This window comes from Microtus ochrogaster, chromosome 16 (genome assembly GCF_000317375.1).
Source record: "Microtus ochrogaster isolate Prairie Vole_2 chromosome 16, MicOch1.0, whole genome shotgun sequence".
Lineage (NCBI taxonomy): Eukaryota > Metazoa > Chordata > Mammalia > Rodentia > Cricetidae > Microtus > Microtus ochrogaster.
In genome coordinates this window covers 4,939,172-4,965,915 of record NC_022018.1, presented here as the reverse complement: position 1 = coordinate 4,965,915, position 26,744 = coordinate 4,939,172, and the positions used below count along the sequence as shown (strand labels likewise).

Below are 26,744 nucleotides of genomic sequence, written 5' to 3'. Positions count from 1 at the left end.
ATATATATGTGTGCACATTTGTGTGTGTAAGTGTAGGCAGGTGTGTGTCATTGCATGTGTGTGGAAGTCAGAGGACAAGGTTGACTATGGGTCATTCCACTTTGATTTTAGGAAGGGTCTTCACTTAACCCACCCTCTGGTCCATGAGCTCCTGGGGATTCTGTCCTCTCTGCCTTCCTTGCAGGAGTGCTGGAGTTGCAGGTGCTTGAGCCACTTTTCTGGATTTTACCTAGGTTCTGGAGATTTGAGTTCTGGTCCCTCCTCCCCCACCCCCCAACAAGGCTCTTCACCCAATGAGTCATTTCCCTAGGCTCCCAGCATTGAGACTTCATGGTGACTGATGCTTTCATATTGAAAGCACAAATCCCCCTCACAGTGTCTCATCGCCTGTGCAGCTCAGGACCAGATACCTTAATTTGATTATTTTATTTCAGTCTTTACTTCATCAAGTAGACTTGAGTAGTTTAACTTTCTGTTAAGAAAAGTTACTACACTTGGTCCTTTCTCCTTGTGTTAATTATTCTTTTTCAGATCCATTATAAAGAAGAGTATAACAAGTCCAAGGATAAGTGCACCTTTGTGACGGATACTCCTATGCTAAACCATGTAAAAAACATTGCTGCTTTTATTTCTGAGGTAAGGTCTGAAAAGCTGTCAAATGGATTATGGCTTATATTATATTATAGTGATAACTAGACACTGAGAGGGCTGTGATGTTGGATAACAGGAACTCAGACAATTAGGTACGATGAATGTGTTCCTGTGTTATATTATTATAAAAATATATTATTTTTATATTATATTAAAGTTGGAGAATAATTTTGAATGAAACACTTAATACTGGTCATATCTAAATTATGTAACTATGAATCAAGTTACTATGTGTACACTGATTTTACTATAGTTCACTGGTGTATGTTTATGCAGTATATGTGTATTTTGACTGTCGTTATGCTGTATGTGGAATTACTCTTGAAAATAAATATTTTTATTCATGTAGGAGAAAATTCTGGCAGCATGGCTAATTTTAGAATTTCCAAGTTATTCATTTTGTAATGGACATATTTTGGGGGTAATTGAATACCATATTGGAAATAAGTAAATTTGTCAACTAAATCCATCAAGCATGCCATCTTGGATAAATAATTTTAAATGAACTCTTTGAGTGGGCTAAGACTCAGCTGGAGAGAGGTAATGTTTAGGAAGGCAGAGTGAAGGAAACACACTATTTCCAGCTGAAAAGCCGCACAGCCTCTCCTGCGAGCATTCAGTCCCACAGTCCACAGTGGATCCCGAAGCACCATGTCATAATCTCTAGGCTGAGGATTTGCATTAGTCTGTGAATGGACTTGAAAAAGAGAACGAATAAAGCAGCATTGCAAATGACTGACCTCTAGTGTTTTGTAAGTTGTGTTGGAAAGAGATAAATGTGCCACACTCAGGATTATCTAGTAATGTGGAACAGTTTTGAGAAAACTAGTCCATTTTCTGTCATTATTACCAGCATCTTTAGCTGGGGGACAAAAGGCCTATGAAGGATAGGCTCCATCAATCAACACCCAAAGCAACTCTGACTGGGAGGTTTACGGAGCAGAAGAAACGTGATTTTTCCCTTGTGTTAGCTACATTATTTATCATGTAGAGAGAAATTCTTGGTGTTCTCAATTTATGATTGATTAATTTTCTTGAAGGAGTTAACTGCAGAGAAAAAATTATAAGTGGTGACCTATCGTAGTCCCTAAAAGCTAATTTTCCCTAGAGGAAATGGCGACTGGCTGTTTGTCTTCTCAAGTAATGTTAGAGCTTGTTTATAATCAGTGCAGGCTAAAGACATACACACACATACACACACATACACACACAGATGCAGACACAACACATGCACAAACACACACACAAACACACAGAGACACAAACACATGCACAAACATGCACATACACAAAACTCTCTTACACACACAGCCACACAGAAACACAAACACACACAATCACACAGACATGTGCACAAACATACAGAGACACAAAACACACACACACGCAGACACACACACACACTCAGAGGTAAATGAGGCTACACCTTCCACTGTGGCCAAAGAAAGCTAAGAAGGTTTTAATAAAGGACCACTCCTCCTATAGTTGTTATTATTATTGTTATTTAATTATGTAAGTTTAGAGGATTTAATGACAATTCCATACATTTACACTTCTATTATTATTATTAATATTTAATTGTATAAGTTTAGAGGATTTAATCTGATAATTCCATACATTGATACAGTGTATTCTGATGAGAACCAGGTAGTTAACTTTTTTCTCTCCTACAAACAATTTTTCATTATCAGACAGAAAAATATTGTACATCCTTCTGAACTGAGTGTGATATTTCAGCACACACATGATAGGTCCTGAGCAAATCAGGGAAATTAATGTTTCTTTCTAGTTGTTCTTATTTTGTGTCTGCAGCCTTTGTCTCCCCTCTTCAGTTTTTCACAAAATAAAAAATAATTTGTTGTGAACTATGGCCACCCTGCAGTTCTGTAGAACACAGGAACACATTCATTGTACCTAATTGTCTGAGTTCCTGTTATCCAACATCACAGCCCTCCCAGTGTCTAGTTACCACTATTGTTTGCCTCTAGGTTCTAGACAGTAAATTCTAATAACTTGTATTTGGTAGCTAGAAGGTCTCATTGTTCTCAGACCATTTGTTCACTGGCCAAACACATGCTACTCTCAACACACAGACTTCAGAAATACACAGATTGAAACACAAACTTCTCCGTCCTTCCTTATCACAGTTAAAGCTCTCGCCACAATACACTGGATTTATTTCTATCTTTCAGAATATTCCCATCAGATTAATTGACATAAATCTAATAGCCTGTAGGTTTTTAAACCAATCATGTATCTAACTTAAGCTTTCTTTTGTATTCACAGTAGCAGAGAAAAAAAAAGAATGCTTATATTTTTTCCTTTTTTTTTTATCTTAGGCAAAATACAAAGGAACCATTAAGGCGGATCTTTCCAACTGTCTGTACAAGCATATGCCGGCCACTATTGACAGCGTCTTTGCAAGAGAAGTATCCCAGCTTCAGAGTGAGGTGTGACTCAAGTTTGTAACCTTACAGAAGTTATTTGGTATTTGGCATTTATGAGCATTGTTTTTTGTTTTTTTTTTTTTGTTTTTGGTTACCAAATACTAAATGGAACCGGAAGCAACTGGTCTGTACTGCTAATTATCACAGGTGAAATGGCAGAAAATGAAGGGAACCTCAGTATCAGGTCTGCCGGCCACATCTTTGCTTCTCCATGGCCCACTCATTGTCCTCCAAAGAGCTGATTCCAGTATCATCCAGACAGTTTCATGATGAGATTTTGATAGCTACTTCAAGTAAATCTCTTATTTAATGTATGGTCCCTAAGCCAAGAACATTTCAGTAGAGTTTATAAAGTCAGGGAAACAAGTGACGGTTGGATTTGGGGCATGTGCAGGTTCACGCTCCCTTGCTAGACCAGTGTTTGGCCTGTATTCTGTTCTGTGGCATGTGTTTTCCATGCAGGAGATCTACAGCCAGTACCTAGGGCTGCCATCAGGTGAAAGTAGCCATTTCTAAGTTGCAGAAAAATGGAGGGACTGTCCTCATGAAAACTCCTTTTGAGTCCAGGAGTGGAAAGGGGTTTCCCTTAGAGGAGAATGGCAGCTAAGGCATTCTGAATGTCCCCCATTTCCTAAATTTCTTGCTATAGAATTTCAAACTAGAATATTTTGATGCTTTCTGGCTCATCGCATTCTTTATCTCCCAATCTGATGATTATGGTGGTGATGGTAATGGTGATGGTAATGATGAGAATGGTGGTTTTATCTTCTGCTGTTTGGCCCTCTAAGCTGGAAGAGCCTCATTTCCTGCTCTACTTGGAGCGGTCCCTAGAACATATGGACTAGGAATTCAGTTGACTCTGTTGGTTTCCTTCCTAGGGATAGGCTCTCTTCTGTGTAATATGTGCTCTTCATGTGTAGTGTAAGTTTGTATCACACACATGTGCTAGCTGGGCCCGGTGGTGTTCTATGTGCTTTCCACTTTTGTACATTTTTTCCTCCCAACAACTCCACCAGGTATTCCCATTGTAGGGTTTTAGAAACAAGCACAGAGAGGATTAGTATCTTTCTCAAGGCCACACATCCAGTAGAAACCAGAGCCAGACCACCAACAGCTAGCTAATCTGCCTTCAGGTCTGAGTCCTCAATGCATGCTGCACCTCATCTCTCCTCCAGTGTCTACTGCTTGCTTTCTTATCAATCAATATACTTCTGTGTTAGAAAATATTTTGAGACAGGCTCAAATGTAACCCAGGTTGACCCCCTCACTCACTATATAGCTTGAGGAGAACTTGAATTCATAATCCTCCCAGATCGGCCTCCCAAGTGTTAGTATTATGAAACCATGTGCCACCTGCCATAGTACAGCAAATTCACTTTCTTCTTTAGATTCTTTTTATCTTTAAGAAGAAGGTGCTTTGGATTTCAAATAATTTCCAAATGGATTACTTTGGGAAAATACTAAGCATAGAACTCTTCTTAGGACATCTTTAAGTAATTCATTATTATAAATGTAAGCACGCACTGTGTCCCCAGTTGGGCAGTGAGTCTATCTCAGCTATGCAAGACTAGTCTAAAAATATATGATGGTGAGATTCTGCATGGCTGACTATGACGAGTGTGTCCTTTGCTTGCCCTGCCAACAGCTGGTCACTTAGCTATTTGTTGATGACATGGGCTGCTTAACAAAGCATGTAATTACAACACAACATTTGATGTGGGACAAGTAACAATTACGCAAGAAAGAAAAGGAATGCATGCTTATGTTTGTGCTTATGAAGTGACAGTTTGGGATTTGCGCTGAATGGTTTTATGTCAACTGCATACATGCTAACGCCTTCTGAGAGGACAAAATCTCAGTTGAGAAAATGCTTCCATATGATGGGGATGTAAGCAAGCTTGTATGGTATTTTCCTAACTAAGGATTGGTGGGGGATGGTCTGGCTCTTTGTGGGTAGGACTATTCTGGGCTGGTGGTTCTAGTTTCTATAAGAAAGCAGGCTGAGCAAGTCACGGGGAGCAAGACAGTAAGCAGCACCCCTCCATGGCCTCTACATCAGCTCCTGCCTCTAGGTTCATGCCCTGTTTGAGTTCTTGTCCTGAACAGTGCTGTGGAAGTGTAAGACAGATAAACATTTTCCTCCCCAAGTTGCTTTGGTCATGGTGTTTTATAGCAGCAACAGAAACTCAAACTAAGACAGGATACTTGAATTCTATTTTTTTTTAAGTAGAAGAGTTTTCTCACCTTCTTAGTAAATTTTGGCACATCAAACCTTGCAACGCAGCACTTAACATGAAAAATAATTCATGGAGGATATTTTAGAATTTGTCATATTTTTGTTAGGATAAGTTGCCATGTACATTTTTACCATGTTCTCCTATGATAGTTAACATACAGACACCTGTATTCAGCATAAGTTATGAATACGTCCCCTGTGATAAATTTTTGACTTGCTCTAAGAGAAAGCTGATTCCCCATAAGCTACCTGTTTCAAAGGCTGACACAAGGTAATAATGTTCCTTTATATATAAATGTATCCATATTATTACTGTTAAGATACTGATTCTGAATTTACCCAGAAGTAAAAAGCAAGAAAGCAGACATATTACTGTGTCTCTATGTAGTTTTGATATCCTTAGACTTGAAACAGCAAGTGTCTCACTGATTACTTTTATGTCCCACTGTCTCCTAAGTCTTTATCAAACTCTTACCTGAAATCAAGCTGCATATACTCTTGAACACTGAACCCCAAGATTGTTGGTTTGCCAGACTGTGATATGAAGAAAACAAAATGCCTGTAGTATATTTGAGTTTGGAATCTGCTATAAGGAACTTGAGAGAAAAAGCACATCCAGAATGCCTTATATGTTGGCTCTCTTTAAGGGAGAAGTTTCCCTACACTTCTGAAGTCAAAATGAGTCTACATGGCTACAGCTCTTCTGCATATTTGGGGGTCAAAATCACTAGAACAGCTGTTTTCACCTGGTCACCGGCTTGCGATAGAAGTTGAGTCAGGGTCACAATTCCCTACAGAACATACTTGGGATGAAGAATTTCGAGAAAAAGAGTCCTAAGACTTATAGGAGACCTTTTTTGAGCTATATAAAAACAAAGATCCTAAACAAACCCAAGAACAGAATGGAATGGAGTGTGCTGTAAACCGATGGGGTTTTGCCTGCATGGCTGTTTCCAGGCAAGGGCTGAATACCCCTGCATCATGGAACTGATATAGGTAACTCTGGCCCTGGCACTGAGCAGGCTTGTGAGAGTCTATGTTTGTGCCCGCAGTAGCCGTAAGCTTCTGTGTCTGAAGTTCATAACTGTCTGTTGTATGGGACTACAGTACATTCACTTGAATGGTACCTTAAAAGTAGACTGTATGTCAAACATATACTGGGGGACAGGGAGGGCAAATCTACTAGAAGTAAAATGAAGCATTTTCCCGTAATCCCAGCACTCAGGAGAGAAATAGGAGGACCAACATTCAAGATCATCCTGGCATTATAGTGAGTTTTAGGCCAGCCTGGGGCACATAGCATCCTAATTTTAAAAAATCTACTATCGAGTGAAATACATGAGATAAATGTAAATATCTTACTAGACACACATATTGTGTAGACTATGTGAAACTATTAGCAGTGCACTCTGATTTGATGGTGCCGCTCCACAGTGCTCCGAGGCTTCTCAAATGGGAGGAAATGGTTTGAAGTTAGGGAAACATTACAAAATGACAGATCCTTTAAAAATTGAATTTATCAGAAAAACTACCAGCTTGGCATCACTGACATCATTTCCATTAGCTATTTAAGGGGAGAAAATTGCTGTGATAAATTAAAGCTCAGCTGCCTCCGACTTGACGCAAGCTCAGTTTTAGAGTTCTGCTCAGTAGCAGCTGTAAACGAAACAACTGTTTGAAAGCCGAAAGTAGAAAATTATGCAGCCTCTTTAAGAAAGAACTTCTTCAAACTGTCCTGGGTGAGTCACTATTTCTATGATAACTCATAAAATGATCGGCTGCATGCCTTAGGTTTATGAAGTCACAAGTGTGGTATTCCGTCTAAAATGCAGACTATAAACGTTTTTCATGGTTTTAGTGACTTGGCCACCCATTAAACTCTCCTTTCCTTTAGAGGTGCGATATAAAACATAAGTAACTGTGATGATGGGCAGTCAACCTGGGTGGAGTTTTCTCATGTAACTAATTCCTGAGAATGTAAAGATGTTCATCATAATTACATATCTTTCCGAGCAAACACACTGTAGCGAGATGAATTACACCTGGACCATATGAAGTGCTGCATTCGAGTCTTGGGAATCAACCACATGTACAGGATTGGTTACAGGAACCGACTGCATAGGATCGAATCAGACTTAAGTATGTTAATTATCAGAAATTCCCACACAGGCAGCGAAAGGAAAACGACCTAGAGATGTGTTAATATCATCTGGCAGCTGGAAAACGATAACTAGGATTTAATTACATAATTCTCATGAGATTGAGTCAGATCATTTGAGGCACCTGAGGAAAGAGGTAGATTAATTGGGAGTTGGATCTTGGGAGCCCCTGGGGAAGTACAGAAGTCCAACCCTTTAGTCCATGTGGACGTGTGGAGGATTGGAAGCTAGTGGAGGCTGTGCTATCTCATTGGAAGCTCTGTCTTGTCAGCTAGCTTCTCTCGCTGCAGCTACACAGATCCAGCTCTGGGACACAGGTTTGGGGGTTTGGTGAATAGAACAATTTTCAACAGAACTTACAATATTTAGAGCACGTGATGTCCCAATGATCTTTTAGTAGTAAAAGTTCTCAAGAAAACCTAAATGTGAATCCAGAGAGGCCACAGAAGTCTTTTTTTTTTTTTTTGGGTTTTTGAGACAGGGTTTCTCTGTGGCTTTGGAGCCTGTCCTGGCACTAGCTCTGTAGACCAGGCTGGTCTCGAACTCACAGAGATCCACCTGCCTCTGCCTCCTGAGTTCTGGGATTAAAGGCGTGCGCCACCATCGCCCAGCTCACAGAAGTCTTGAGAACTGTACTAGACAGCTTTTAAAATGGTAAGATTCACAAAACAACAAAATAGCCTATTTCTCAGCACTGTAATCCTGTTGACTGCTGTACTAATAGTTAGGTGGGCAGCCAGCTCTGTCTATAAACTCCTGTGAGGAGTGTAGCTTCATGAGAATGCCGATAAACTCATTTATTTACTAAAAGTTTATTGCATTTCTCTCTGTGCTAGTCACTCTGATAAGCACAGGATATTAAAAGATGTGTAAGATATCAAAATGGCTTCCAAGGAGCTCATAGTGGTGACAGATTCCTGCTAACGTTCACTATCTTCGTTTCCCCGAAAGGACACTCTGTTTCTTCTTGTTGAGTACTGTCCTAATCCTTATTTTTTGTTTGCTTCTATTTCCCAGTGTTAAGCAATTTCAAGGTCACTTAATAAGCTCGTCATCATTAGACTCTGTTCATCGAATTTGGTTTTTGCTTTTCTTTCTTCTGGGTATTGCTTTCATTCATTCCTATATTCTTAGTTATTTGTTAATTTGTTAGTCACTGGTTGTGCATCGGTAACAAATTGGTGATTCTTTGATGCTGATTTTTTTTCAGATGTTATAGTGGGATGTGCACATTCAGGGAGTTGAAAGTTGAGTGTTTCAGTAAGGGAAGGCAGGCAATAGATGATTACTCAAAATTAAGTAGCAATTAAAAATTGGGAAAGAAATAAAATGACTGTAAAAGCCTAGAGTGAGGGAAGATTTCCTGTATGACTTTCTTTTATTCCCAGCCATGTTGTCAGATTTGGCTGTTACCTTCTGAGGCATCTTTCACAGGCCCTCTCCAGCCCAGTAAAGAGCAAACCAGTAATCATAGCAATGGACAGTATTGGGATGACCTATTCCTTATGGAGGACTAGGCTTGACCTATCTGAGAATTTTGCCTGTATGTCAAAAATTCCCTTAATTGGAAAATTTAATGATGATTATCAAATCATAGGCCATATCAGATAAGTCAATCATTTGAGTCTATACAAAATCAGAATCTTTCATTTAAAAACAATTCATGACCTAAAGTAATTCACAGCACTGGAGAGACGGCTCAGGCTTAACAGGGCATGTGGATTTTGCAGAGGACTAGAGTTCAATTCCCAGCACTCATAAACACTGGTAAATCCAGCTCCAGGAGCATCCGATGCTTCTGGCCTCTTTGGGCATCTGTACCCATACACATACCCTGCCCCCCATACACACACATGCTAAAAATAATTAATAAATAAAATAACCTTTAAACTTTGACACATTCTCACTGACCTTCACTTAGTCAGTTGTGCCCTCTAAACTTAACCTTGTACATTTGTAGCCCTGAGAGTTCTCAGTTGTTGAGGATCTCCCCAGACTGCTGCCAAGATTTAAGGCAGATGAATAAAACTGAGGTTTTTAATCTTTCGTTTGAGATAAACTGCAACTTTTGAGATCCAAAGCTAAACTGCAGCACTGGGATGAGAGCATTATCTTGTTACAGCCTCTCAGGCAAATTTAACTGTCGGCCCTCAAAATAGAGGAGGAATTGAAAGCAGTGTTTAGCACACCTCTGAGTGGCTCTAATCCTTATGTGCTTTCGAAGGTTGCCTACAAGCAGAAGCATGATGCTGAGAAGGGGGTCTCGGATTATGCACACATGAAGGAACCTCCGGAGGTGAGACATGCCATGGAGGTCAACAGACACCAGAGCAATGTAAGAGCTCATCTTTTCTTCCTCTCTCTCTCTCTCTCTCTCTCCCTCCCTCCCTCCCTCTCTCCCTCCCTTTCTTCCTTCTTTCCTTCCTTCCTTTCTTTGCAATTTTTTTTCTGGAAAAGTACGAATTTGGGATTATTTTGTTGAGATTAAAACATTATGGCACACTGGTCACAAGGACTTTAACACTTATTTGAATTATTCTGATGACTGTCCTCAACCCCTTTGTTGGATATTTTTAAATTGTGAGGCATTTTGGGCACTGTAAATTTTGCTTTGTCTAAGACACATGTGGATTCTGGGACCACTTTGGTTCTCAGTGCTTACTGAATTTCCTTTACATTGTGTGGAAGTTTGTGGTCTTTACTCCAGAACGACAGGAGCACTAGAAGAAAACCCAGCTGTCATCAGTGGCCCCAGAGGAAATATAAAGTTTTAGGGTTCCCTGCTGTACTTTATTTTAGAGTGCTTATGCTTATGGGGTTCAAATTGTTGAAGGTAAGATATGAACTTCGAAAGCTGGTTTCTAGTAGGTTAGAAGCAGGCGCCAAACGGGAAGAAGGTAGAGAAAGATAGTACATTCCTTCTTTGAAGTTACCAAGCCCTTTAAGGCTTTCATGCATTTTATCAATTATCATTATCACTGTGGCTTAGAAAAAGAAATTTCTCCTAAAATAGTACCAGAATTGTGACTTTTCTGGCCTCCAAAGATGTAAATGACCGATGTTAGAATCTTGGTGGGTTTGTATGGGCACTGATTCGTCCTGTTGTCCTAGGTGGGGACAAGATGTCCTTCACCCGTTCTTAGAGACATTCCTGATGTTTTCTCATCATCTCACACAGAATCTGCCCTACCATGTGGTCCTCTTTGTAAGGTCTATATAAACCCAGAAGCTTTTACTTCAAAGCTTTACTTTCTTCTGCTGACTGCCTTTAGGGGCTAGTCTGGTAGAGTATCCATGGTCTAGTTGCTGGCCTCCTCACTGTGGCCAAACAGTTGGCAGAAGCAGCTTTGGGGAGAAAAGAGTTATATGATTCATGGTTCTAGAGAAACTGAAGTCCCACGTTGGAAGGGAACCCGTGGTTCTGGAGTGGCTGCATCCATGGTGGCAGGAATAGAAGATGTGTTTATATGATCTCAGACCAGAAAGCAGAGAGATCTAGACAGGATCCAGGGAAAGACATAACATTCAAAATCCTGCCACAACCCATCTACTTCTGTTGGTCAGGTCCCATTTTCTAAATGTTCTGTAGCCCGAAAGGCATGTCTCACCTCAGACTTGCCACCAAGCATCCAAAACAGAGTCTGTGGGAGACATTTTAGGCTCAAACACTACAGCAGTTTCTTTGTGCAGTGTTGGCGATTAAATGGTATTAAATTGCAGAAGGTCAGTGTTTAAGTGAAAATTATAGTGAGTCTTGACATTATGACCCAAGCATGTAAGCCACTCACCAGTGCCAAAGTGTCCTCATGGATGCCTTAGTGCTGGTGGGAGCTGGAGAAGCTGAGTGTCTGCAATTGTTAGCAGGGTGGTATTTTAAGGGGAGGGTTTCAAGTGTTGTTTGCTTATAGAGGGACTATAATATTCATAATACCACTTACCTAGCTCAGCCACATGCCAGGCACTGTGCCAAGGCTGATCATTTCCAGTACTTAAAAGAACTCCGTGTTGTGTCACATTTTGTAATACAAATGAAATCAGACCAAAGAAATCAAACTCCCAATTCTACCTTTTCCATTCTTCACTGCTGCCCCGTGAAAGTCAAGATTTTACCTGAGAATTAAAAGGGTGGGAGCAGTATGGGTTATCATCTAAATTCAGGTACTCTGTAGGGGAAAAAAAATGATTCAGATCTTGGCATTTCCCCTGTCTGACACTGAAGAAATATTGAATTCAAATACAAGCCTGGAGGTTAGAAGACGGTCTGGTGGGCTGGGGTTGGGGCTAGTGTTCCATGCATCCCCAAAAGCCCTGTCTAACTCTGTTGTTCACTGAAGTTCAAATACTGAAGTTCCTTATCATAAGATCCAGGCTTATTATTTTAACTCTGTCTTTTCCTTGAAAAGGTCTGTGATTGAGAGCTTGGGGGACTGGAGCCTAAAGCCTCCTTCTCCTCTATTTGCCACTGTGTACTTATGGGAAAAGATGTGTTGACTTACATCCCTCTGCCGACTTGGCTCAACCTTTACATGCAAAGTTTGTACATATAATAGGATTTAGAAACTGTTTAAGACTATTTACTCAGATTTAAAGTGAAAATGATATTTGTATTCTATCTTGAGGTAGCTGATATTCTTCCTAAGCCAAGCCTTGTAGAATAATACATTTGCTGTCCTTACAATATGAAATTTAACATAGGCCTTGGAAGCCACAGGGAGAGCTAGGACATACACTTCGTGCTTTAGGACCAGATATAAAACATAAAAATCTCTTGAAACTTCAGTCTGAAGAACTGTGACACAGAATCTCCTAGTAGAATTCTGTAGAATTACTCTTCTGCAATGGGGAATGTTACTTTACTTTTGGATATAAATGGCTTAATATCAAATAAAAACTAGGATCTAGGGAGATGGTATGGTGGGTAAAGGCTTGTTGCCAAGCTTGATGACGATGACCTGAGTTAGATCCCTGGGGCCTACATGGTGGAAAGGGGAGAACTGTGTCTGACCTCCACATGTATGCTATGGCATAGGTACTCACACACATACATATACACATACACACACACATACACACACGCACACACATGCACACACACACGCACACACATGCACATACACATACGCACACACGCACATACACACACACATGCACACACACATGCACACACATACATATACACATGCACACACATACACATATACACACACACACACAGAGAGGAAATAGTAATAAAAATAAATATTGGATTATCCTATAAACAGTGAAGGTCAGCTTGTTAGCTTTTTTGTATCCACACAGATATGTCAGTTTTCTCAGATCTGTTAACCAAGAGGCTGGGTAGGCAGCAGTACTCTGGAGCCTGAATAGCTGCTTTTTTTCTGCTCTACCTCTTATTAGCATCAGTGAAGATGCTGAATAGTAGTTTCCTTTTTCAGTTTTTCTAGTTAAATATGAAAAAACAAAAGATTCTGATGGTTCAACTAGATTTGCACCTTCAAATAATTAAGAACTCTAAGAAGAACAGTATTTGGGGTGGGGGTGGGTAGTGGTAATCTCTTGCCTAACTCAAAATTTTAGTTGAGTAATCACAGAAAATGAAAAACAACCCTTTTTGTGATGGTCTCCACTAGAGCGCACATTAGAGAGGTAGTTTGGCATTAGATCATGACGGAAATGTTTGCTTTGCCAAATAGTGTGGATGACCATCCACAGGTTGTTTGTCTATAGAGCCCAGCTCTCACGTCTCTCAATGGAGGCAATGGTGCTACTTATGCCCAAGGGTTAACTTGAGTTTTAAATGAGATGATATCCTTGAAGAGCTCCACAGAGGGACTCCTTACTTCATGAAAGAGTAGGCCTATCTGGCTTCCTCCAGCCTTGAGAGTTTAGAGCGATATGACAGTTAACTCAAGCCAATAAAAAGAAGTTCAATTTTTAAAGGGTCAAGTCACTAGGAAATAAATATGAAGAGTGAATTAGGTCAGAAAGGCAAATTCAAAAAGGTCCCCAAATCTCTCTCTCTTGTTGATACTATCATCAAAAAATGATTCAAACCAGCTCATCTGAATCCTTTCTCATTTTAAGGGATGTGCCCCTGGCACATTTTTCTAATATAATTAGAGAAACTGGAGGTATTTTTCTCCTGTGATTTTTTCCCCCCAAAAGATGGGCTTGTAATGAAAACCTCAGTTCCATTATTCCATCTCATCAATCTTCCAGAGACGGGAGCCGGCCAGTCATTCTGCACTAAGTCGGGCGAATCTCAAGTAGTTCGTTTTACTTTTCCGAGTTACATGGCTTGTGGTATGACAGGAATGGTCAGTTTTCCCAAATTTGTATGGCCAATCAGTTCAATGTGCATTAAAACATTCTCAGTGTGAGAAATTATGTTTAAGACTTAATGTTTTTCCCAAGCACGATGTATGTACTGTCTGTCTTAAGATTAATAAAAACTTATCAGCTGTTAAGTTTCTGTCCCATCAGAAAGTGAAAAGGCTTGCAGATAATTCAGTAAAATGACACTAGAAAAGTGACTGTGGCTTCTGAGGTTCTCCATGTAATTTACAATAACAATGGCTCAGGATTTAGCATTAAAAATAGGTACATTAATGTTTGGTTCATCTCTCAGAGAGCATCGTTAGAATTACCTATTCTTCGGAAGGCTGTGGTGGTAATGAGATTAAATTGTGAATAAGAAAATGTTCATTAACTATCTAATTACTTATAAACAGTGGCAACAATAGTGATAGATTGTGCTAGCTATCACTATAGTTATTCAGTCTTTTAGAAAATCAAAGTTATTTTCTCAGCCGGGCGGTGGTGGCGCACGCCTTTAATCCCAGCACTCGGGAGGCAGAGGCAGGCGGATCTCTGTGAGTTCGAGACCAGCCTGGTCTACAGAGCTAGTTCCAGGACAGGCTCCAAAGCCACAGAGAAACCCTGTCTCGAAAAACCAAAAAAAAAAAAAAAAGTTATTTTCTCTCAGCTGTATGGCATCAGACCATACCTCTACTTAAAGAATTTATATACTGTCAGAGAAAACAATGTTTAAGTGAGAGTAAGGAGGGGTTTTCAGGAGGCTGTGGTTTAGCCAGTGGTCCTAGCTAGTATGTATGAGGTGCCGTGTTTAGTCTGCCGTGCTTAAACAAAACAATCTCAGTCTATGTGCCAGTTTGGTAGTATCTAGATAGGTACTCTGATAGCAGCATTTCTGATGGTTATAGAAGATTTCCTTTAGAGCAATTAAACTCTGGCCTCCTTTAACTCTCTGTAGGCCTTGCTATTCATTTCTCCTCCACCAACCTGAGAAGTCTTCTTTCTTGTCTAGTTTTGCCTCCCTCACAAGAACTATTTGGTTCTTCACTAGAGTAGCAGAGTGGCTGCCTTGGTCCAGTTAGATTTGTCACCATCAGGTCCGCATGCTTGCACGGTGCTTGTCCTCTGCAGGCGTCATCCATCTGAGCCTCTCTCTCCCCTCCAAGAGCATCCTTCACCTTCTCTTCAAGGACCATCCATGGCAGCTTTGCTTCTGTTCAGTTTGTGAATTCCCCAACCAGGGAGTCTCACATGACCGTTGTATAATCCTGAATCTGTTGTGACTCCCTGTATCCATGTCTGCCTGTACTTGGAGAGCAAACGTTCGTTTTCTTTCTGCTTTCAAAATCCCATGGGTATTCCCATTATCAGCCCATTCTAACCCACAGCTAAAAATAGGAGGTGTTGGAGGATATGGTTCCAGTCCCAGCAGGAAGTGTCACTACAGCCCAGTTGAGGTTAGACAATCCTCAACAGGGACAGGGATTTAAAGAGTTGATGCACATAAACTATTTAGCATAGTACGTGACACACTGAGCACACCACACGAATGAAGGAACTCACAAAAGACATGGCCCTTATGCAGCAGACACAGAAATACTGAAAGGAGAGAACCCATGGAGACTAGTAGAAGTGCGTGGAGGTGTAAGACAAGGGTGGAGCTGGACATAGTGAGACAGGGGCGAAATCCAGAGCCAGACCGTTGGTGGAATCCATGTCTTTATTGGAGGTGATAGAGGACAGATGTGACTCTGCAGAAAATCCCGAATGGATGTCTCCAGGGTTAGTGACATGAATCCATCTATGTACTTAAGTAAAAATGGGAAGTTTGCTGATGATATACAGACTTACATTGGTATCCATGGCTTATGACTTTTGTACATACAAAAAAATCATGGATGTTCAGGTATTTTATATGAAACACTATTATTTGTATATGAGTTTTGTATATCTGCTCCCATATTTTAAGCAACTTCTAGATAATTCACCATACTGAATATAATGTTTAAATGCTAGGTTAATGGTGGTTGTATTACTCAGGGGATATTGACACAATTTTCTTTTCCAAATGTTTTTAATCTGCAGCTGAATGCAAGGTGCATAGTTATAACTGAAGCTGGAGGCCCCAGCCATAAATAGAATGCTTAAGCTTCCTTCAGGCAGGTTGGACGCAGACTTGCTCACATCCTTGCAAGAAGTCCTCTCCTGCCCCATAACTGGTTCTGTCCAGTTCTATCCAGTGTCAGTTCCGACTGACCGTGTCTGTGAGGACTTGAAGAGCCAGCTGCGATCTCCAACTGGTCATGTCTGGCACGGCTGACCCCAGAGGAAAGAAGGCTGGCATGTTATCCTGCTTCTTCAGGCCCTGTGGGTGACTCTAGTCCTGGTTAGTCCTAGTCCTGGTTTCTAAATGGGCGTGCTCCTTGGTCAGACAGCCTGGGTGTAGGAAGCCTCCACTGCATTTGTGAATACTGCCTAACCACATTGAAAGTCTGGAAAGCACTTTCCGTGTAAGATATTCTGGGGGTGGGGCCATGACGCAGTCTCTAAAGCACTCACCTCCCAGTGGTGAGGACCAGATTATGGACACTCACAACCCAGAGACGGAGCCAGCGTAATGGCACACACCTGTAATCTTAGTGATGAAAGGCAAAATGGGAGGTGGAAACAGATGGATCCCAGCTACTCCCAAGCTAGTTAGTCTGGCCTGTGTGGTGATGTTTCATGCCGATGAGAGACGCTGTTTAGAATAAAATGTAGAGATACCTGAGGACCTAATACCTGAGGTCTCTGATCTCCACCTTCACCTGTGCACGTGCGCGCGCACACACACACACACACATACACACACACGCATGCACACGCACACACACACGCACACGCACACACACACGCACCACAGGAGGTCATACTGCCACCCCTCACATTGTCAGCCATCTTAGCAGACGGTGTGATTGGCAGCTTGCCTCCTGAGTGTCCTGGACGGCAGCCTCCCTTTCCTGTGGCACTTCCCTCGCAGCACCGCCATGGAAGATGGTAAACTGGCTGCTGTGCTTTTCTCCTGCACGGCTCCGTGGTGTCCTCTTGTTTGAATGTGCAGCTCATGTCAATCTTAATATTTGTTTTGAGTCGCATATGCTGGCCTCTAATTTGCAATTTACATGGATGATGGGGCCCTATTCACAGTACTGCTCCTGCGCCTTTGTACCGCTCACCTCTCTTCACGCCGTCATTAGGCAGAACAGCATATAATTAGGTAACCCATGTAAAGCTGGGGTTTCTCAAAGGTTGTAGCTCTTTTCAAAAAGTGTGGGTTTCCATCTTTCCCCCCATTCTTCTCTAGACAAAAAGCCATGTCCCCCCTGGTGGCTTTCCAATGAACGGAGAAATGTAGAAGCAGTTAGTCGTGGAGGCCGGTAATAACTCCGGTTTGTTTTCACCTGAGAACAGGTTTTTGTTTACATAGCTTATGTTTAACTCAGTGTAGGCTGGAACTGAGCTGTTGTCCTTTGCAGATGAGTGTTTTGTAATCGGTGAAATTGCCCTACCCAAAGAGGTCTGAACATTTAAAACCCACCCCACAAAATAATTCAGTGTTCAGTGAATTTTTATGTCTCTTACTACTTGTATACGTAAAACCTACTCAAAATTACTGGTTAAGACAAAGCTTATGAGAATCTAAGTGACGAAGAAAAGAGATGTTCTTGATGAAATTACACTAATTGTGTCTAAGCTGTGTTCACCTGTCAGGCAGGTTCATGATGTAGTTTTAAAAGATAGTCTTGGCGTTAAGACAAATGCAAATTCACGAAAGATAAAGCAGACACTTTGCATTTCTCTGAAAGGAAGTCACATGGTGCACTGGAAACCCACTGAAGTATTAATGTATGATTATTTTTACTCCCAGTGATTGCCTTTGAAAAAGTGGGAAATACAGTGGGAACTTTTATAAACTCTGAAAGGTAAAAGGAAAATGACAAGCAGGTCAATATCACCAATACTGGATCATAGTGATCAGTTAGGAATTTATTGAATCAGATACTTAGGCCCCGCTTGCCAACGTTCTGCTACTGAGGATTGTAAGTGGATCCCAGAGATGTAAATCTTTAATAAAGAGTCCATAGGGTGCCATTACAGAAAGTTTGCTGTCAGCATAAGGAGTGTGTTGTGCCTTTTGTACAGGTGACCCAGTGGTCCATACGTCTGTATTATACTCTTTTATGTTCTGAAAAAATAATAGATTTTAAAAATGACCATATACTTTGCACTATAACTTTGGCAGAACACATTCTAATAGACAAGTCATCCTGCCTCTGGCCACACTGCCAGACAGAAGTTCATCTGACTGCTAGGACTATAGATTTCATGATGCAGAGAAGCAGGCAATGAGGAGATGCTGGGCATCCACGCTGCTGTAGTTGTGTTCTAATCTTTCCACCTATCTGCCAGTCAAGGTGACGGGAAGAAGCCACAAGACCCAAAGTACTTCACATTTTTTAACTCTTGTCTGTTTCTCTCTTTTAATCTCTACTTTTCACCCCGTGACTGGTTTGTGCCTAATACACACTCCCAGCGACAAGATTCCTCTATATAACTGTCCTTCTTTGGTAGAATTGGATCATAGTAAAGATGCAATCTATTAGGAGATAAGCATCTCCCAGGCATGAATATCCGAGGAGTTCGGTTGGGAAGGAAGAAAAGGGTATAGTCACTAGGGTGGAGGCTGCTTCACCACCTGCCCTCCCTGGGGGAATGATAATGTGTATTTGTCTGCATCTCCTGGATGGATGGATGTGAGATGGATGGGACCAAGGATGTTGTGTGTATGCAAGGCTATCAGCATACACACTTAGGTAACAAAACATTTTCATAGAGCGCTGTATAGAAAACTACTTTTAGATTGGTTTGCGCCCTATTTTATAGTATGCATCTATTTCAGAATTGGTTTGCGCCCATTTTATAGTATGCATCTACTTCAGAATTGATGAGACATGGGATAGTATAAAGAGTAAATATATAAGTGAAATGAATGATCTGCGCAAAAATCATGAAAAAGTAACATAAGGTCAGTGTGCTCTTAAAGCTATCGTGGCAAGGAGAAATAATTCTATACGAGTGAAGGTAGCTAAATGGAATGACTAATTTATTCTCTTTTCCAATCAAAACTGTCTCTTTCATCAGATTTCTTATAGAAAAGATGTGCAGGACACCCACACGTATACAGCGGAACTTGAGAGACCGGACATCAAGAAGGCTACTCAGATCTCCAAGATCATAAGCAATGTAATTTATCTCTCTGAGTCTTGTGCAGATACAACTTCTTTTTTATTTTGAAGGAAGAGAGAGCACACCATTGGTGGTTGGGTGGTTAATACAATTAACATAATAAAATCATTTGAATTAATGACATCTCGATTTTGTCCTGAATTATCCACTAGGTTATGTAAATTTGGGGGGTTGTGCATGAATTTCCCATGTTCGGCTCGACTCTGTCTAGAATTAGCATATTTTTAGAGGTATGCGCACTACTGGGTATATGGCCACATTCAGACGGCTCAGCTTGGAAGTCAGACTTGTCAGGCTTCTGATCCTGCTTCATCTCTCACCTTCCTCCCATCCAGGGAGCTCAGCTTGGCCTCTTCCCATCTGTTGCTGGTGATTTGCCGATTCTCTTCTAACAGCATTTACTTCTGCACATGCCCGGCATGCCATGGCTGTGTCTTATCTCCTGGGGTACTCTTCCAAGTTCATGCCCTTTTACTTGAGCACACCAAACATCTTGATTAAAGCTAACTATTGGACTAGCATAGCCCACGCCCCTTAAAAATCGATAAAGAAACGAACTCAATTCAACTGCTAATACCTGTTTCCATGGACAAAACAGTAAATGCTATCTGTGTGAAGCATGCAGAGTCTCAACTCTCGAGAAAAGTCCCTAGTAGGTTTTAGAAATAAATATAAAGATGATGATGACTGGCTACTTAGATTAAAACAAGTAATTCTGCTAAAAGTTGAATTTACTCAAGTAGCTATAAAAAAAATTCTTTGGCAGTCACTGCTTTAGTATTCAGTTTGCTACATGAAATATTTTTAATGGGCCGTGGGACTATTATATTTTATTTTGACTAATGTTAACGTAATGTGAAGTAGAAATATTAAAATTCTCTCATTATTCACTTTAGGTGGAATACAAGAAAGGGCAAGGCATAGTGAATAAAGAGCCGTCTGTAATTGGAAGACCAGACTTTGAGCATGCAGTGGAAGCCTCTAAGCTTTCCAGCCAGGTAAGCCTTCAGCATGCTCATCCTTCAGTGGTTTGATTCAGAGGTTTTATTTCAAGGAGCATGGAAAATATTTCCAATAGATAATATCTTTAATTGTAAGCATAAACAGAGGTAATGTTTCTGAAGCTACTTCAGCTAGGATTGCAATAATCACAAATTTCAGTGGAGGAAAAATTGTTTAAGTTTCAGAACAAAGTCAAGTTTTCTCTCCTCTCGGCTCACACCTGAGCCTGTTTCAATGAGTCTGGCCGTGGTGTATTTCCAGAGATAGTGAGAGCTGATACCAGAAGTCATATTTTTATGCACATATACATAAAATAGACACACATACAGTTTTAACTTATTAATAAGATATTTTCTCAACTTAAAAACATTTTTCCTTCATTAGAAAGCAAAACAGGCAAGAGATAACACAGAAAACCTTGAAATCTGGTTTCAGAATATGAGACCTGAAGAGTCCACAAACCTGAAATGCAAATAGATTGAGAGTTTAGCAGGTTAAAATTTCAATTTTCCCTAATTATCATATAAATGCCATTCAGTTTCAATTAGAATCCAAAAGGATTATTAAGAATGTGGCTGAAATGAATTTCAAGTTTCTGTGGACATGAGTTGCCTGAAAGAGCCTTTAGCAGTGTGAGAACAGAGATCAGTAAAGGAGAAAGAATAAGAAGCCATTTGAATACGTCAGTGTGGGGTTGGTATATATTGAGAGGTAAAATAATCAATGGGCTAGAATGACATTCATGAAATAGATTCCTGTATGTCTAAGAATTTAATGTATGGTAAAAGTATTGACTCAAGTCAGTGGGGAAAGTTAGACCAGCTAATAAGTTGTCCTAATGTCACTGGCCACCCATTGTGGTGAAAGAAAATTGGGTGCACATCTTTAACCCTATACAAAAATGAATCCCAGGTAGATTAACATATGAATGCAAGCCAAGAGGAATGCCACATTCCAACAAGCCCAGGACTCAGGACTTGAGGCAGAAGGTTTGCTGCACTACAGAATGAATCAGCTTGCACTACAAGATGAACCCCACCTCAAAGCAATGCAAAGCCGAAATCAAACAAGCCAGTGCCAACGAACAACACAAAAGATGGGAACATAATCACTAAAATATTATAGTAAAATTCAGGGGTCATTATATAGCACATAATATTTGTACTTTATCAAGACCAACATCCAGAGGTTCTAATGGAAAAGTCAGACACAATGATTGCACAAAGATTAAAATTTCTGCTGCATGTGGTGACTCATGCTTGTCATTTCAACTCCCAAGGGGCCGAGGCAGGAGGAGTGTGATTCAAAGGCCAGCCTGGACTACTTTCTGAGACCCTGTCTCAAAACCCTCAAGCAAATAAGTAAATCAACAAGGGCATTTATTCAGGGGGAAGTGACAGAGTCAGCAGTAATGCTAACAAACTTTGGTTAAAATGTGTTTATAATTTTCAGTTGGGGGAAGAATTCTCTTTTTATATTTCAAAATGGGGCAATATAAATACATAAAAGTCTAAAATATGACAGAAAAATATAAAGTAAATCTAAAGTCTAGAAATATATTCTGGGCTCTTGGTTTGAGATTCTTGATACTCAATATCACTATAATGTTATTTCTTCCAACATTAATTTTAAAGGCCCTATGTAATATCAATTCAAATCCAAACAGTCTTTTCAAAACTGAGAATCAAGTTATATAACCGAATAAATTAAAACAATCATGAAATTTGTACAGGCAGGGAAAAACTGGAAATAGTTTTTCAAATAATATTATCTCAAAATATTTGCAAAAGATCTATAATACACATGATAATATACTTTAATATCTATTTTTGTCCTAAGCTCTTTTTCATTGTATATGTATGTGTGTGTGTACAGACTGTACATGTGTATATAAAGAAGCCCCTGAAGGTCAGAAGATGATATGAGATGACTGGGCTTGGAGTAATAGGTGGCTGTGATCAACCATGTAACTGTGAGGAATCAAACCTGGGTCCCCTACGAGAGCAGTGAGTGTTCTGGGCTGCTGTGCTATCTCTCCAGTACCCTCACAAGTTCTTTAAGGTGGAAACAAAACTGTCTAAGAGCTCAGTAGAAATGAGAAATGAGGTGAACAGGACTGTACAAAGAGGAAACATAAATGGCTAATAACTATGTGGAAAGATGCTCAGGCTTAGTAGGAGAAAAATAAATGCCAACAGTATTAAAATGAAATGTCATTTGTACCCATAAGCATTCTGTCTCTTGCTAGTGTGGGGGAGAAGGATGTGCTGTTGGAAAGGTTTTGTGGAGGTGGTAGTTTTGAACTAGGCTGGGCTTAAAGGGAGAGAAATCTGTTCAAGAGGAAAGGCTGGCCTCTGTGAGAGATGAAACTCCCATGGGCCAGCTGGGAGTGGTTGCAAGAACCACACAGGAAACGATGTGCCACTTAGAAGTCTCCATGGCTGTCGTGGAGGAGGGAGGCGGAGAGAAGGGATGTGTGTGAGAGATGCAGGGATGTAATTGTGACTTGAGTTAATTGTTTTACAGTTGGCCATGCCTTTTGTTTATAAAACAGTTTTGTGGCTTGGGAAGCCTCTAAGGCATAGGAGGCTGAAGATATGGTCAACAATCTTATGAAAGGCCTTAGATAGCTAAGATGAGCATCCCTAATATTGCTTGTTCCGAAGGCAAGAGAGCTTGGACTTGCTTTGGGTTTATGTGTGTGTTGGGGGGAGGGTTGGGTGTCATAGACCTTGTGTAGAGGTTAGAGGGTTCCACAGATCAAACTCCGGCCTTTATAACTTCACAGTCAGTACCCTCCTGAGCTGTTTATCTAGGCCCCACCCTGACTTTATGTACCTCCCTTTCTTTGCTGTGTATAGAAATTTCCTATCAGCCACACAGTAGATTGTACAGAAGCAGCATGGTTCTTTTAAGTGAGTAGGAAACTTGTCAGTGGAGCAAGACCTTCTAGACGACACTATGGTTTTGTTGCTTGCTTGCTGAGAGACCTGAGACATGCTGTTTCTCTGTTTCTCTAAGACTGATCTGACAGCAGGGGCACCTGCTTATCAGAATTGTGATTGCATTGTTAAAACGGTCACCCGACCCGCAGATCCCACAACTCCATAAAATCATTTTTAAAAGTAGATACTTGGAGCTTTTTCTCATCCTCCTTTCTTTTAGATGAATTCACAGATAGGGGTAGAGCGACAGACAGCAGTAGCACTCACTCAGACTCCACCTTAATTTGACTCCATCCAGTCTTCTCTGTAAGTCCTTAAAGAAAACTCCAGCCTGAGCATTTTCACATTTCAAAGTCAGTCCACAAGAGTGCTGCCATTTGATGCCCCACCCCCTTGGGTTTTTAGAAATATGTTTTTTCAGTCTCAGATTAAGTAGCTACCAACTGATCAGATGCTTAAACCGGTTGCAGTCTGCAAGTTTTCTGTGCGCATCAGGTTTCTTCTCCTTTGGTCTTATGGTCTGTAGGTTTCTGAAAGGGAAAAGATGGGAAGCAGTGAACAGGAGTCCTGGAATGGCTTGCTTTTGTGTCTGCTCAGCTGCATCAACCTGGAACCAAGGCCCAAAATGCAGTTTTTTATTTTCACTAGTAACGTTGAAGGTCACACACTTGCTGACCCCTAAGCCATTGGCAAAGGCACACACATACATTGTTGGAAAGGGCTCAGGAACTCAGTAAGCAGAGGAAAGAGGTGAAGTGGGTGTGTGGAGAAGGCAAAAACGGGGAGTGGGCTGTGGTGTAATGGCAAGGCATGCATGGGGAGGAAATGGCAACAGACTCTGAGTGGGAGAGAGACTCACATTTGCCTGTCTGCTGAGCTCTGTGGGATTTCACTCAACTATTATACTAACTAGAACAATTGCTTTAATCTTTCCTTCTTACATTTTTTTAAATATTTATTTTAGGTGATTTGTATGCACGTGCATGCCTGAGCATGCGTGTGCATGCATGTGTGTGTGAGTGCAGGAGCCAGAGGAACCCAGAAGTGTCTAATGGCTGGACATTAGAATGCCAATGGCTAGAGTTCTAGGCAGTTGCAAGTCACCTGATGTGGTTGCTGGGAACGAAAGTCTGGTCCTTGGCAAGAGCAGTACCCGTTCTTAGATGAAACCAACTCTCCAGGTGCAGCATTCTCTTTGAAAACTGGGAAGGTACATAGTATCATTATTTGTAGTTGTTTAAAATTTTTAGGAAAATGAATTTCATGTGCCAAGACAAAGATGCTAGCTTATGTGCACCTCGAATGTAAATAGATTGTCAAAATCATCAACTCTGAAGTTCTAAGTGAGGTTAGTTTGATACTATGTCCCTCTATCATCTGAACTTCATATTTGGAATTTGTCTGCAGGATGATTTTGTATGCAGGATTAAATTCTTGGTTTAGTTTTATAGCACCAGAGAAATGGTATGTATATAATAATTAATATTTGTTACAAAATTGCATTTTTGTATTGATAAGAATGAATTTAAAACTTAAAAGAACCAATCTGGAAAATTTAGTAATAAATAGTGTCCTTAAACTGTTAACGGTATTAACTGGCTTGGAGATGCTCCCATTCTCCCTTCCTGGAAACACACACTCTGCCAATCTCCTCACACTGCCAAGCATTAGCTTAAATGTCATATCCCACGTTGCCAATGTGAATGGATCTCTGTTCATTTCTGTGTAGTTCTTGATGTGGTTTGTATTAGTCCTGGATGGATTTATGTCTGTGTTTAGAAAATTGGCTTGGGTGACTGACCCTATGGCAAGTTCTGTAGTCTAGGGCTTTTAAGTTATGCAGTAAAATAGGTTATGGTATTGATAAACATGTGGATGTCTATTTAAGGATTTGGATTCTTGACACTTGATACAAAGGTGAGATTATATTATTTTGAAAAGAAAATAAAGGCACATAAGTCTCTGAGTTTAGTGCTCAGACCCAAATAAAACAGAAAAGAAAGAAGGAAAGAAGAAAGAAGGAAAGAAAGAAAGAGAGAGAGAGAGAAAGAGAAAGAAAGAGAGAAAGGAAGGAAGGAAGGAAGAGAAAGGAAGAAACAAAGAAAGAAAGAGAAAGGCACAGATAACATTCTGCTTAAAATTCAGACTTAATATCTAATTGTTTCTATGATGAGTTCTATTTTAAATTCTTCACTGTTTTCCTTGTTCACTTGCAGTTCAATTTTAGCAAAGATTGGAAAGAATGGTACCTTGTTTTCTGTAATAGTTAAAGTCCACTCCTCAAATTTTTTATTTTTTCCTAACATCTCTTTTCATGGCTATGCTGAATGTATGTTTTTCTCTCCTTGATGGCTCTAGGGGAATCTGAGCATAGGTGATGTCATGAGGGAGCCAAGCACCTGAGACCTGAAAACTGACATGTTTAGAAGTCTCTCTTCCTAGTGGCATTGCTCCTTCTGGAGGCACTTAGATAATTAGTTTAAGTTCTGCCGCCATAGCTTACCAGTCACAATGGAAACTTCCTAAAGTCTTGCTATAGTCCAGATTCCTTAGAAAACAGCCAGAAGTTTGATTTTACATAATAAATCATTCTATATATTTATTAGAAAGTGATGGAAATCTGAGCCACTATGTGTGACACTCTTAATGTAAATAAAGTAACTTCATTACTTCTTTCTAGAACTTCATTTATTTGTAAAACAGTGGCGGTGGGTGGAAGGAGTAACATTTTATCTTAAAATCAATGCTTGTCTCCCCCCTCCAGTGGTCTCATAACTGGCAGGTACCTGCTTTGTTCCATGCTTGAGCGAGCAGTGACAGTCACAGCACTGCAGGGACCTCTCGGGAGCTGTGGGTGTGAACAGGGAACTAGACGTCAGCTTGTGAACTGGGGATTGAAAATGGAACAGAATGTTGAGCATGTCTGTTCAGTTAGTGAGGCAGACAGTTGGAAGGTGAAAGATTTGACCCACACACGCCACTGGATCCTCTTCATTCATGGATGTGCAAATCATGGAGAAGCTGTGAGGCAAGATCCAGCTGTACGTCAGCGTTTGCTCCATGTACTTTTATACAATGCAGTTATTTTGTGTTCATTGGTTAATGGTGGAAACGCTTTTGTTTCATGCACATCTTTTGAAATCAGATCACACAGACAACCAAGGTTTAGAACACAAACAACTTTACAGCACTTTGTGCTGTGGGGGTTATTATTATTAGTCATCAGCTTGACAGAGTCTGGAAACACCTGGGAGTTGGGTCTCTGGGAATCCTGTGGGGATTTTCTTCGTTATGTTAACTGATATTGGGGAGACCCATCAAAATTGTGGGTGGGATCGATCTATGAGCAGAGGGTCTTGCACTATATAAAATGGAGAAAGCGGGCTAAGGGGCAAGCACGCATTTATCCCTGGCTCTCTGTTGCTGTCCCGTGGATGATACATGAGCAGCCGTCTCTAGCGGCTGCCTCTGTGGCCTTTTTGCTGTGATGGACTGCAACTTGGAACTGTGAGCTGGAAGAAATCCTTTTTTCCCCAGGTTGCCTTGGTTGTTGGCGTATTTCATCACAGTAATGAAAGAAACTCAGATAGGCTCTCTGGGGCAAAAGGCAGAGGACCTACTTTCTCACTTACATAACGGGTTGGTTGAGTTAGTGAACAGGGATAATTGATAGGAAACTTGGTGCCCATCAGCTGGTTAGCAT

At 40.6% G+C, this 26,744-nt stretch overlaps 1 protein-coding gene across 7 annotated transcripts in view; it reads left to right on the top strand.

Annotated features, from left to right (window-relative positions):
• The window catches only part of Nebl (nebulette), a 350,526-nt gene that overhangs the window by 251,051 nt on the left and 72,731 nt on the right, over window positions 1-26,744 (top strand). For 6 of the 7 annotated variants that reach the window (XM_026782975.1, XM_026782974.1, XM_026782977.1 and 3 more), the window contains 5 exons: window positions 532-636; window positions 2,991-3,101; window positions 9,718-9,828; window positions 18,990-19,091; window positions 19,991-20,092. The exons of the other annotated variant lie outside the window; for it this stretch is intronic. In XM_026782975.1, the coding sequence (XP_026638776.1) occupies window positions 532-636; window positions 2,991-3,101; window positions 9,718-9,828; window positions 18,990-19,091; window positions 19,991-20,092 (531 nt within the window). The remainder of the gene's footprint in view (window positions 1-531; window positions 637-2,990; window positions 3,102-9,717; window positions 9,829-18,989; window positions 19,092-19,990; window positions 20,093-26,744) is intronic. 7 annotated transcript variants of the gene reach the window in all.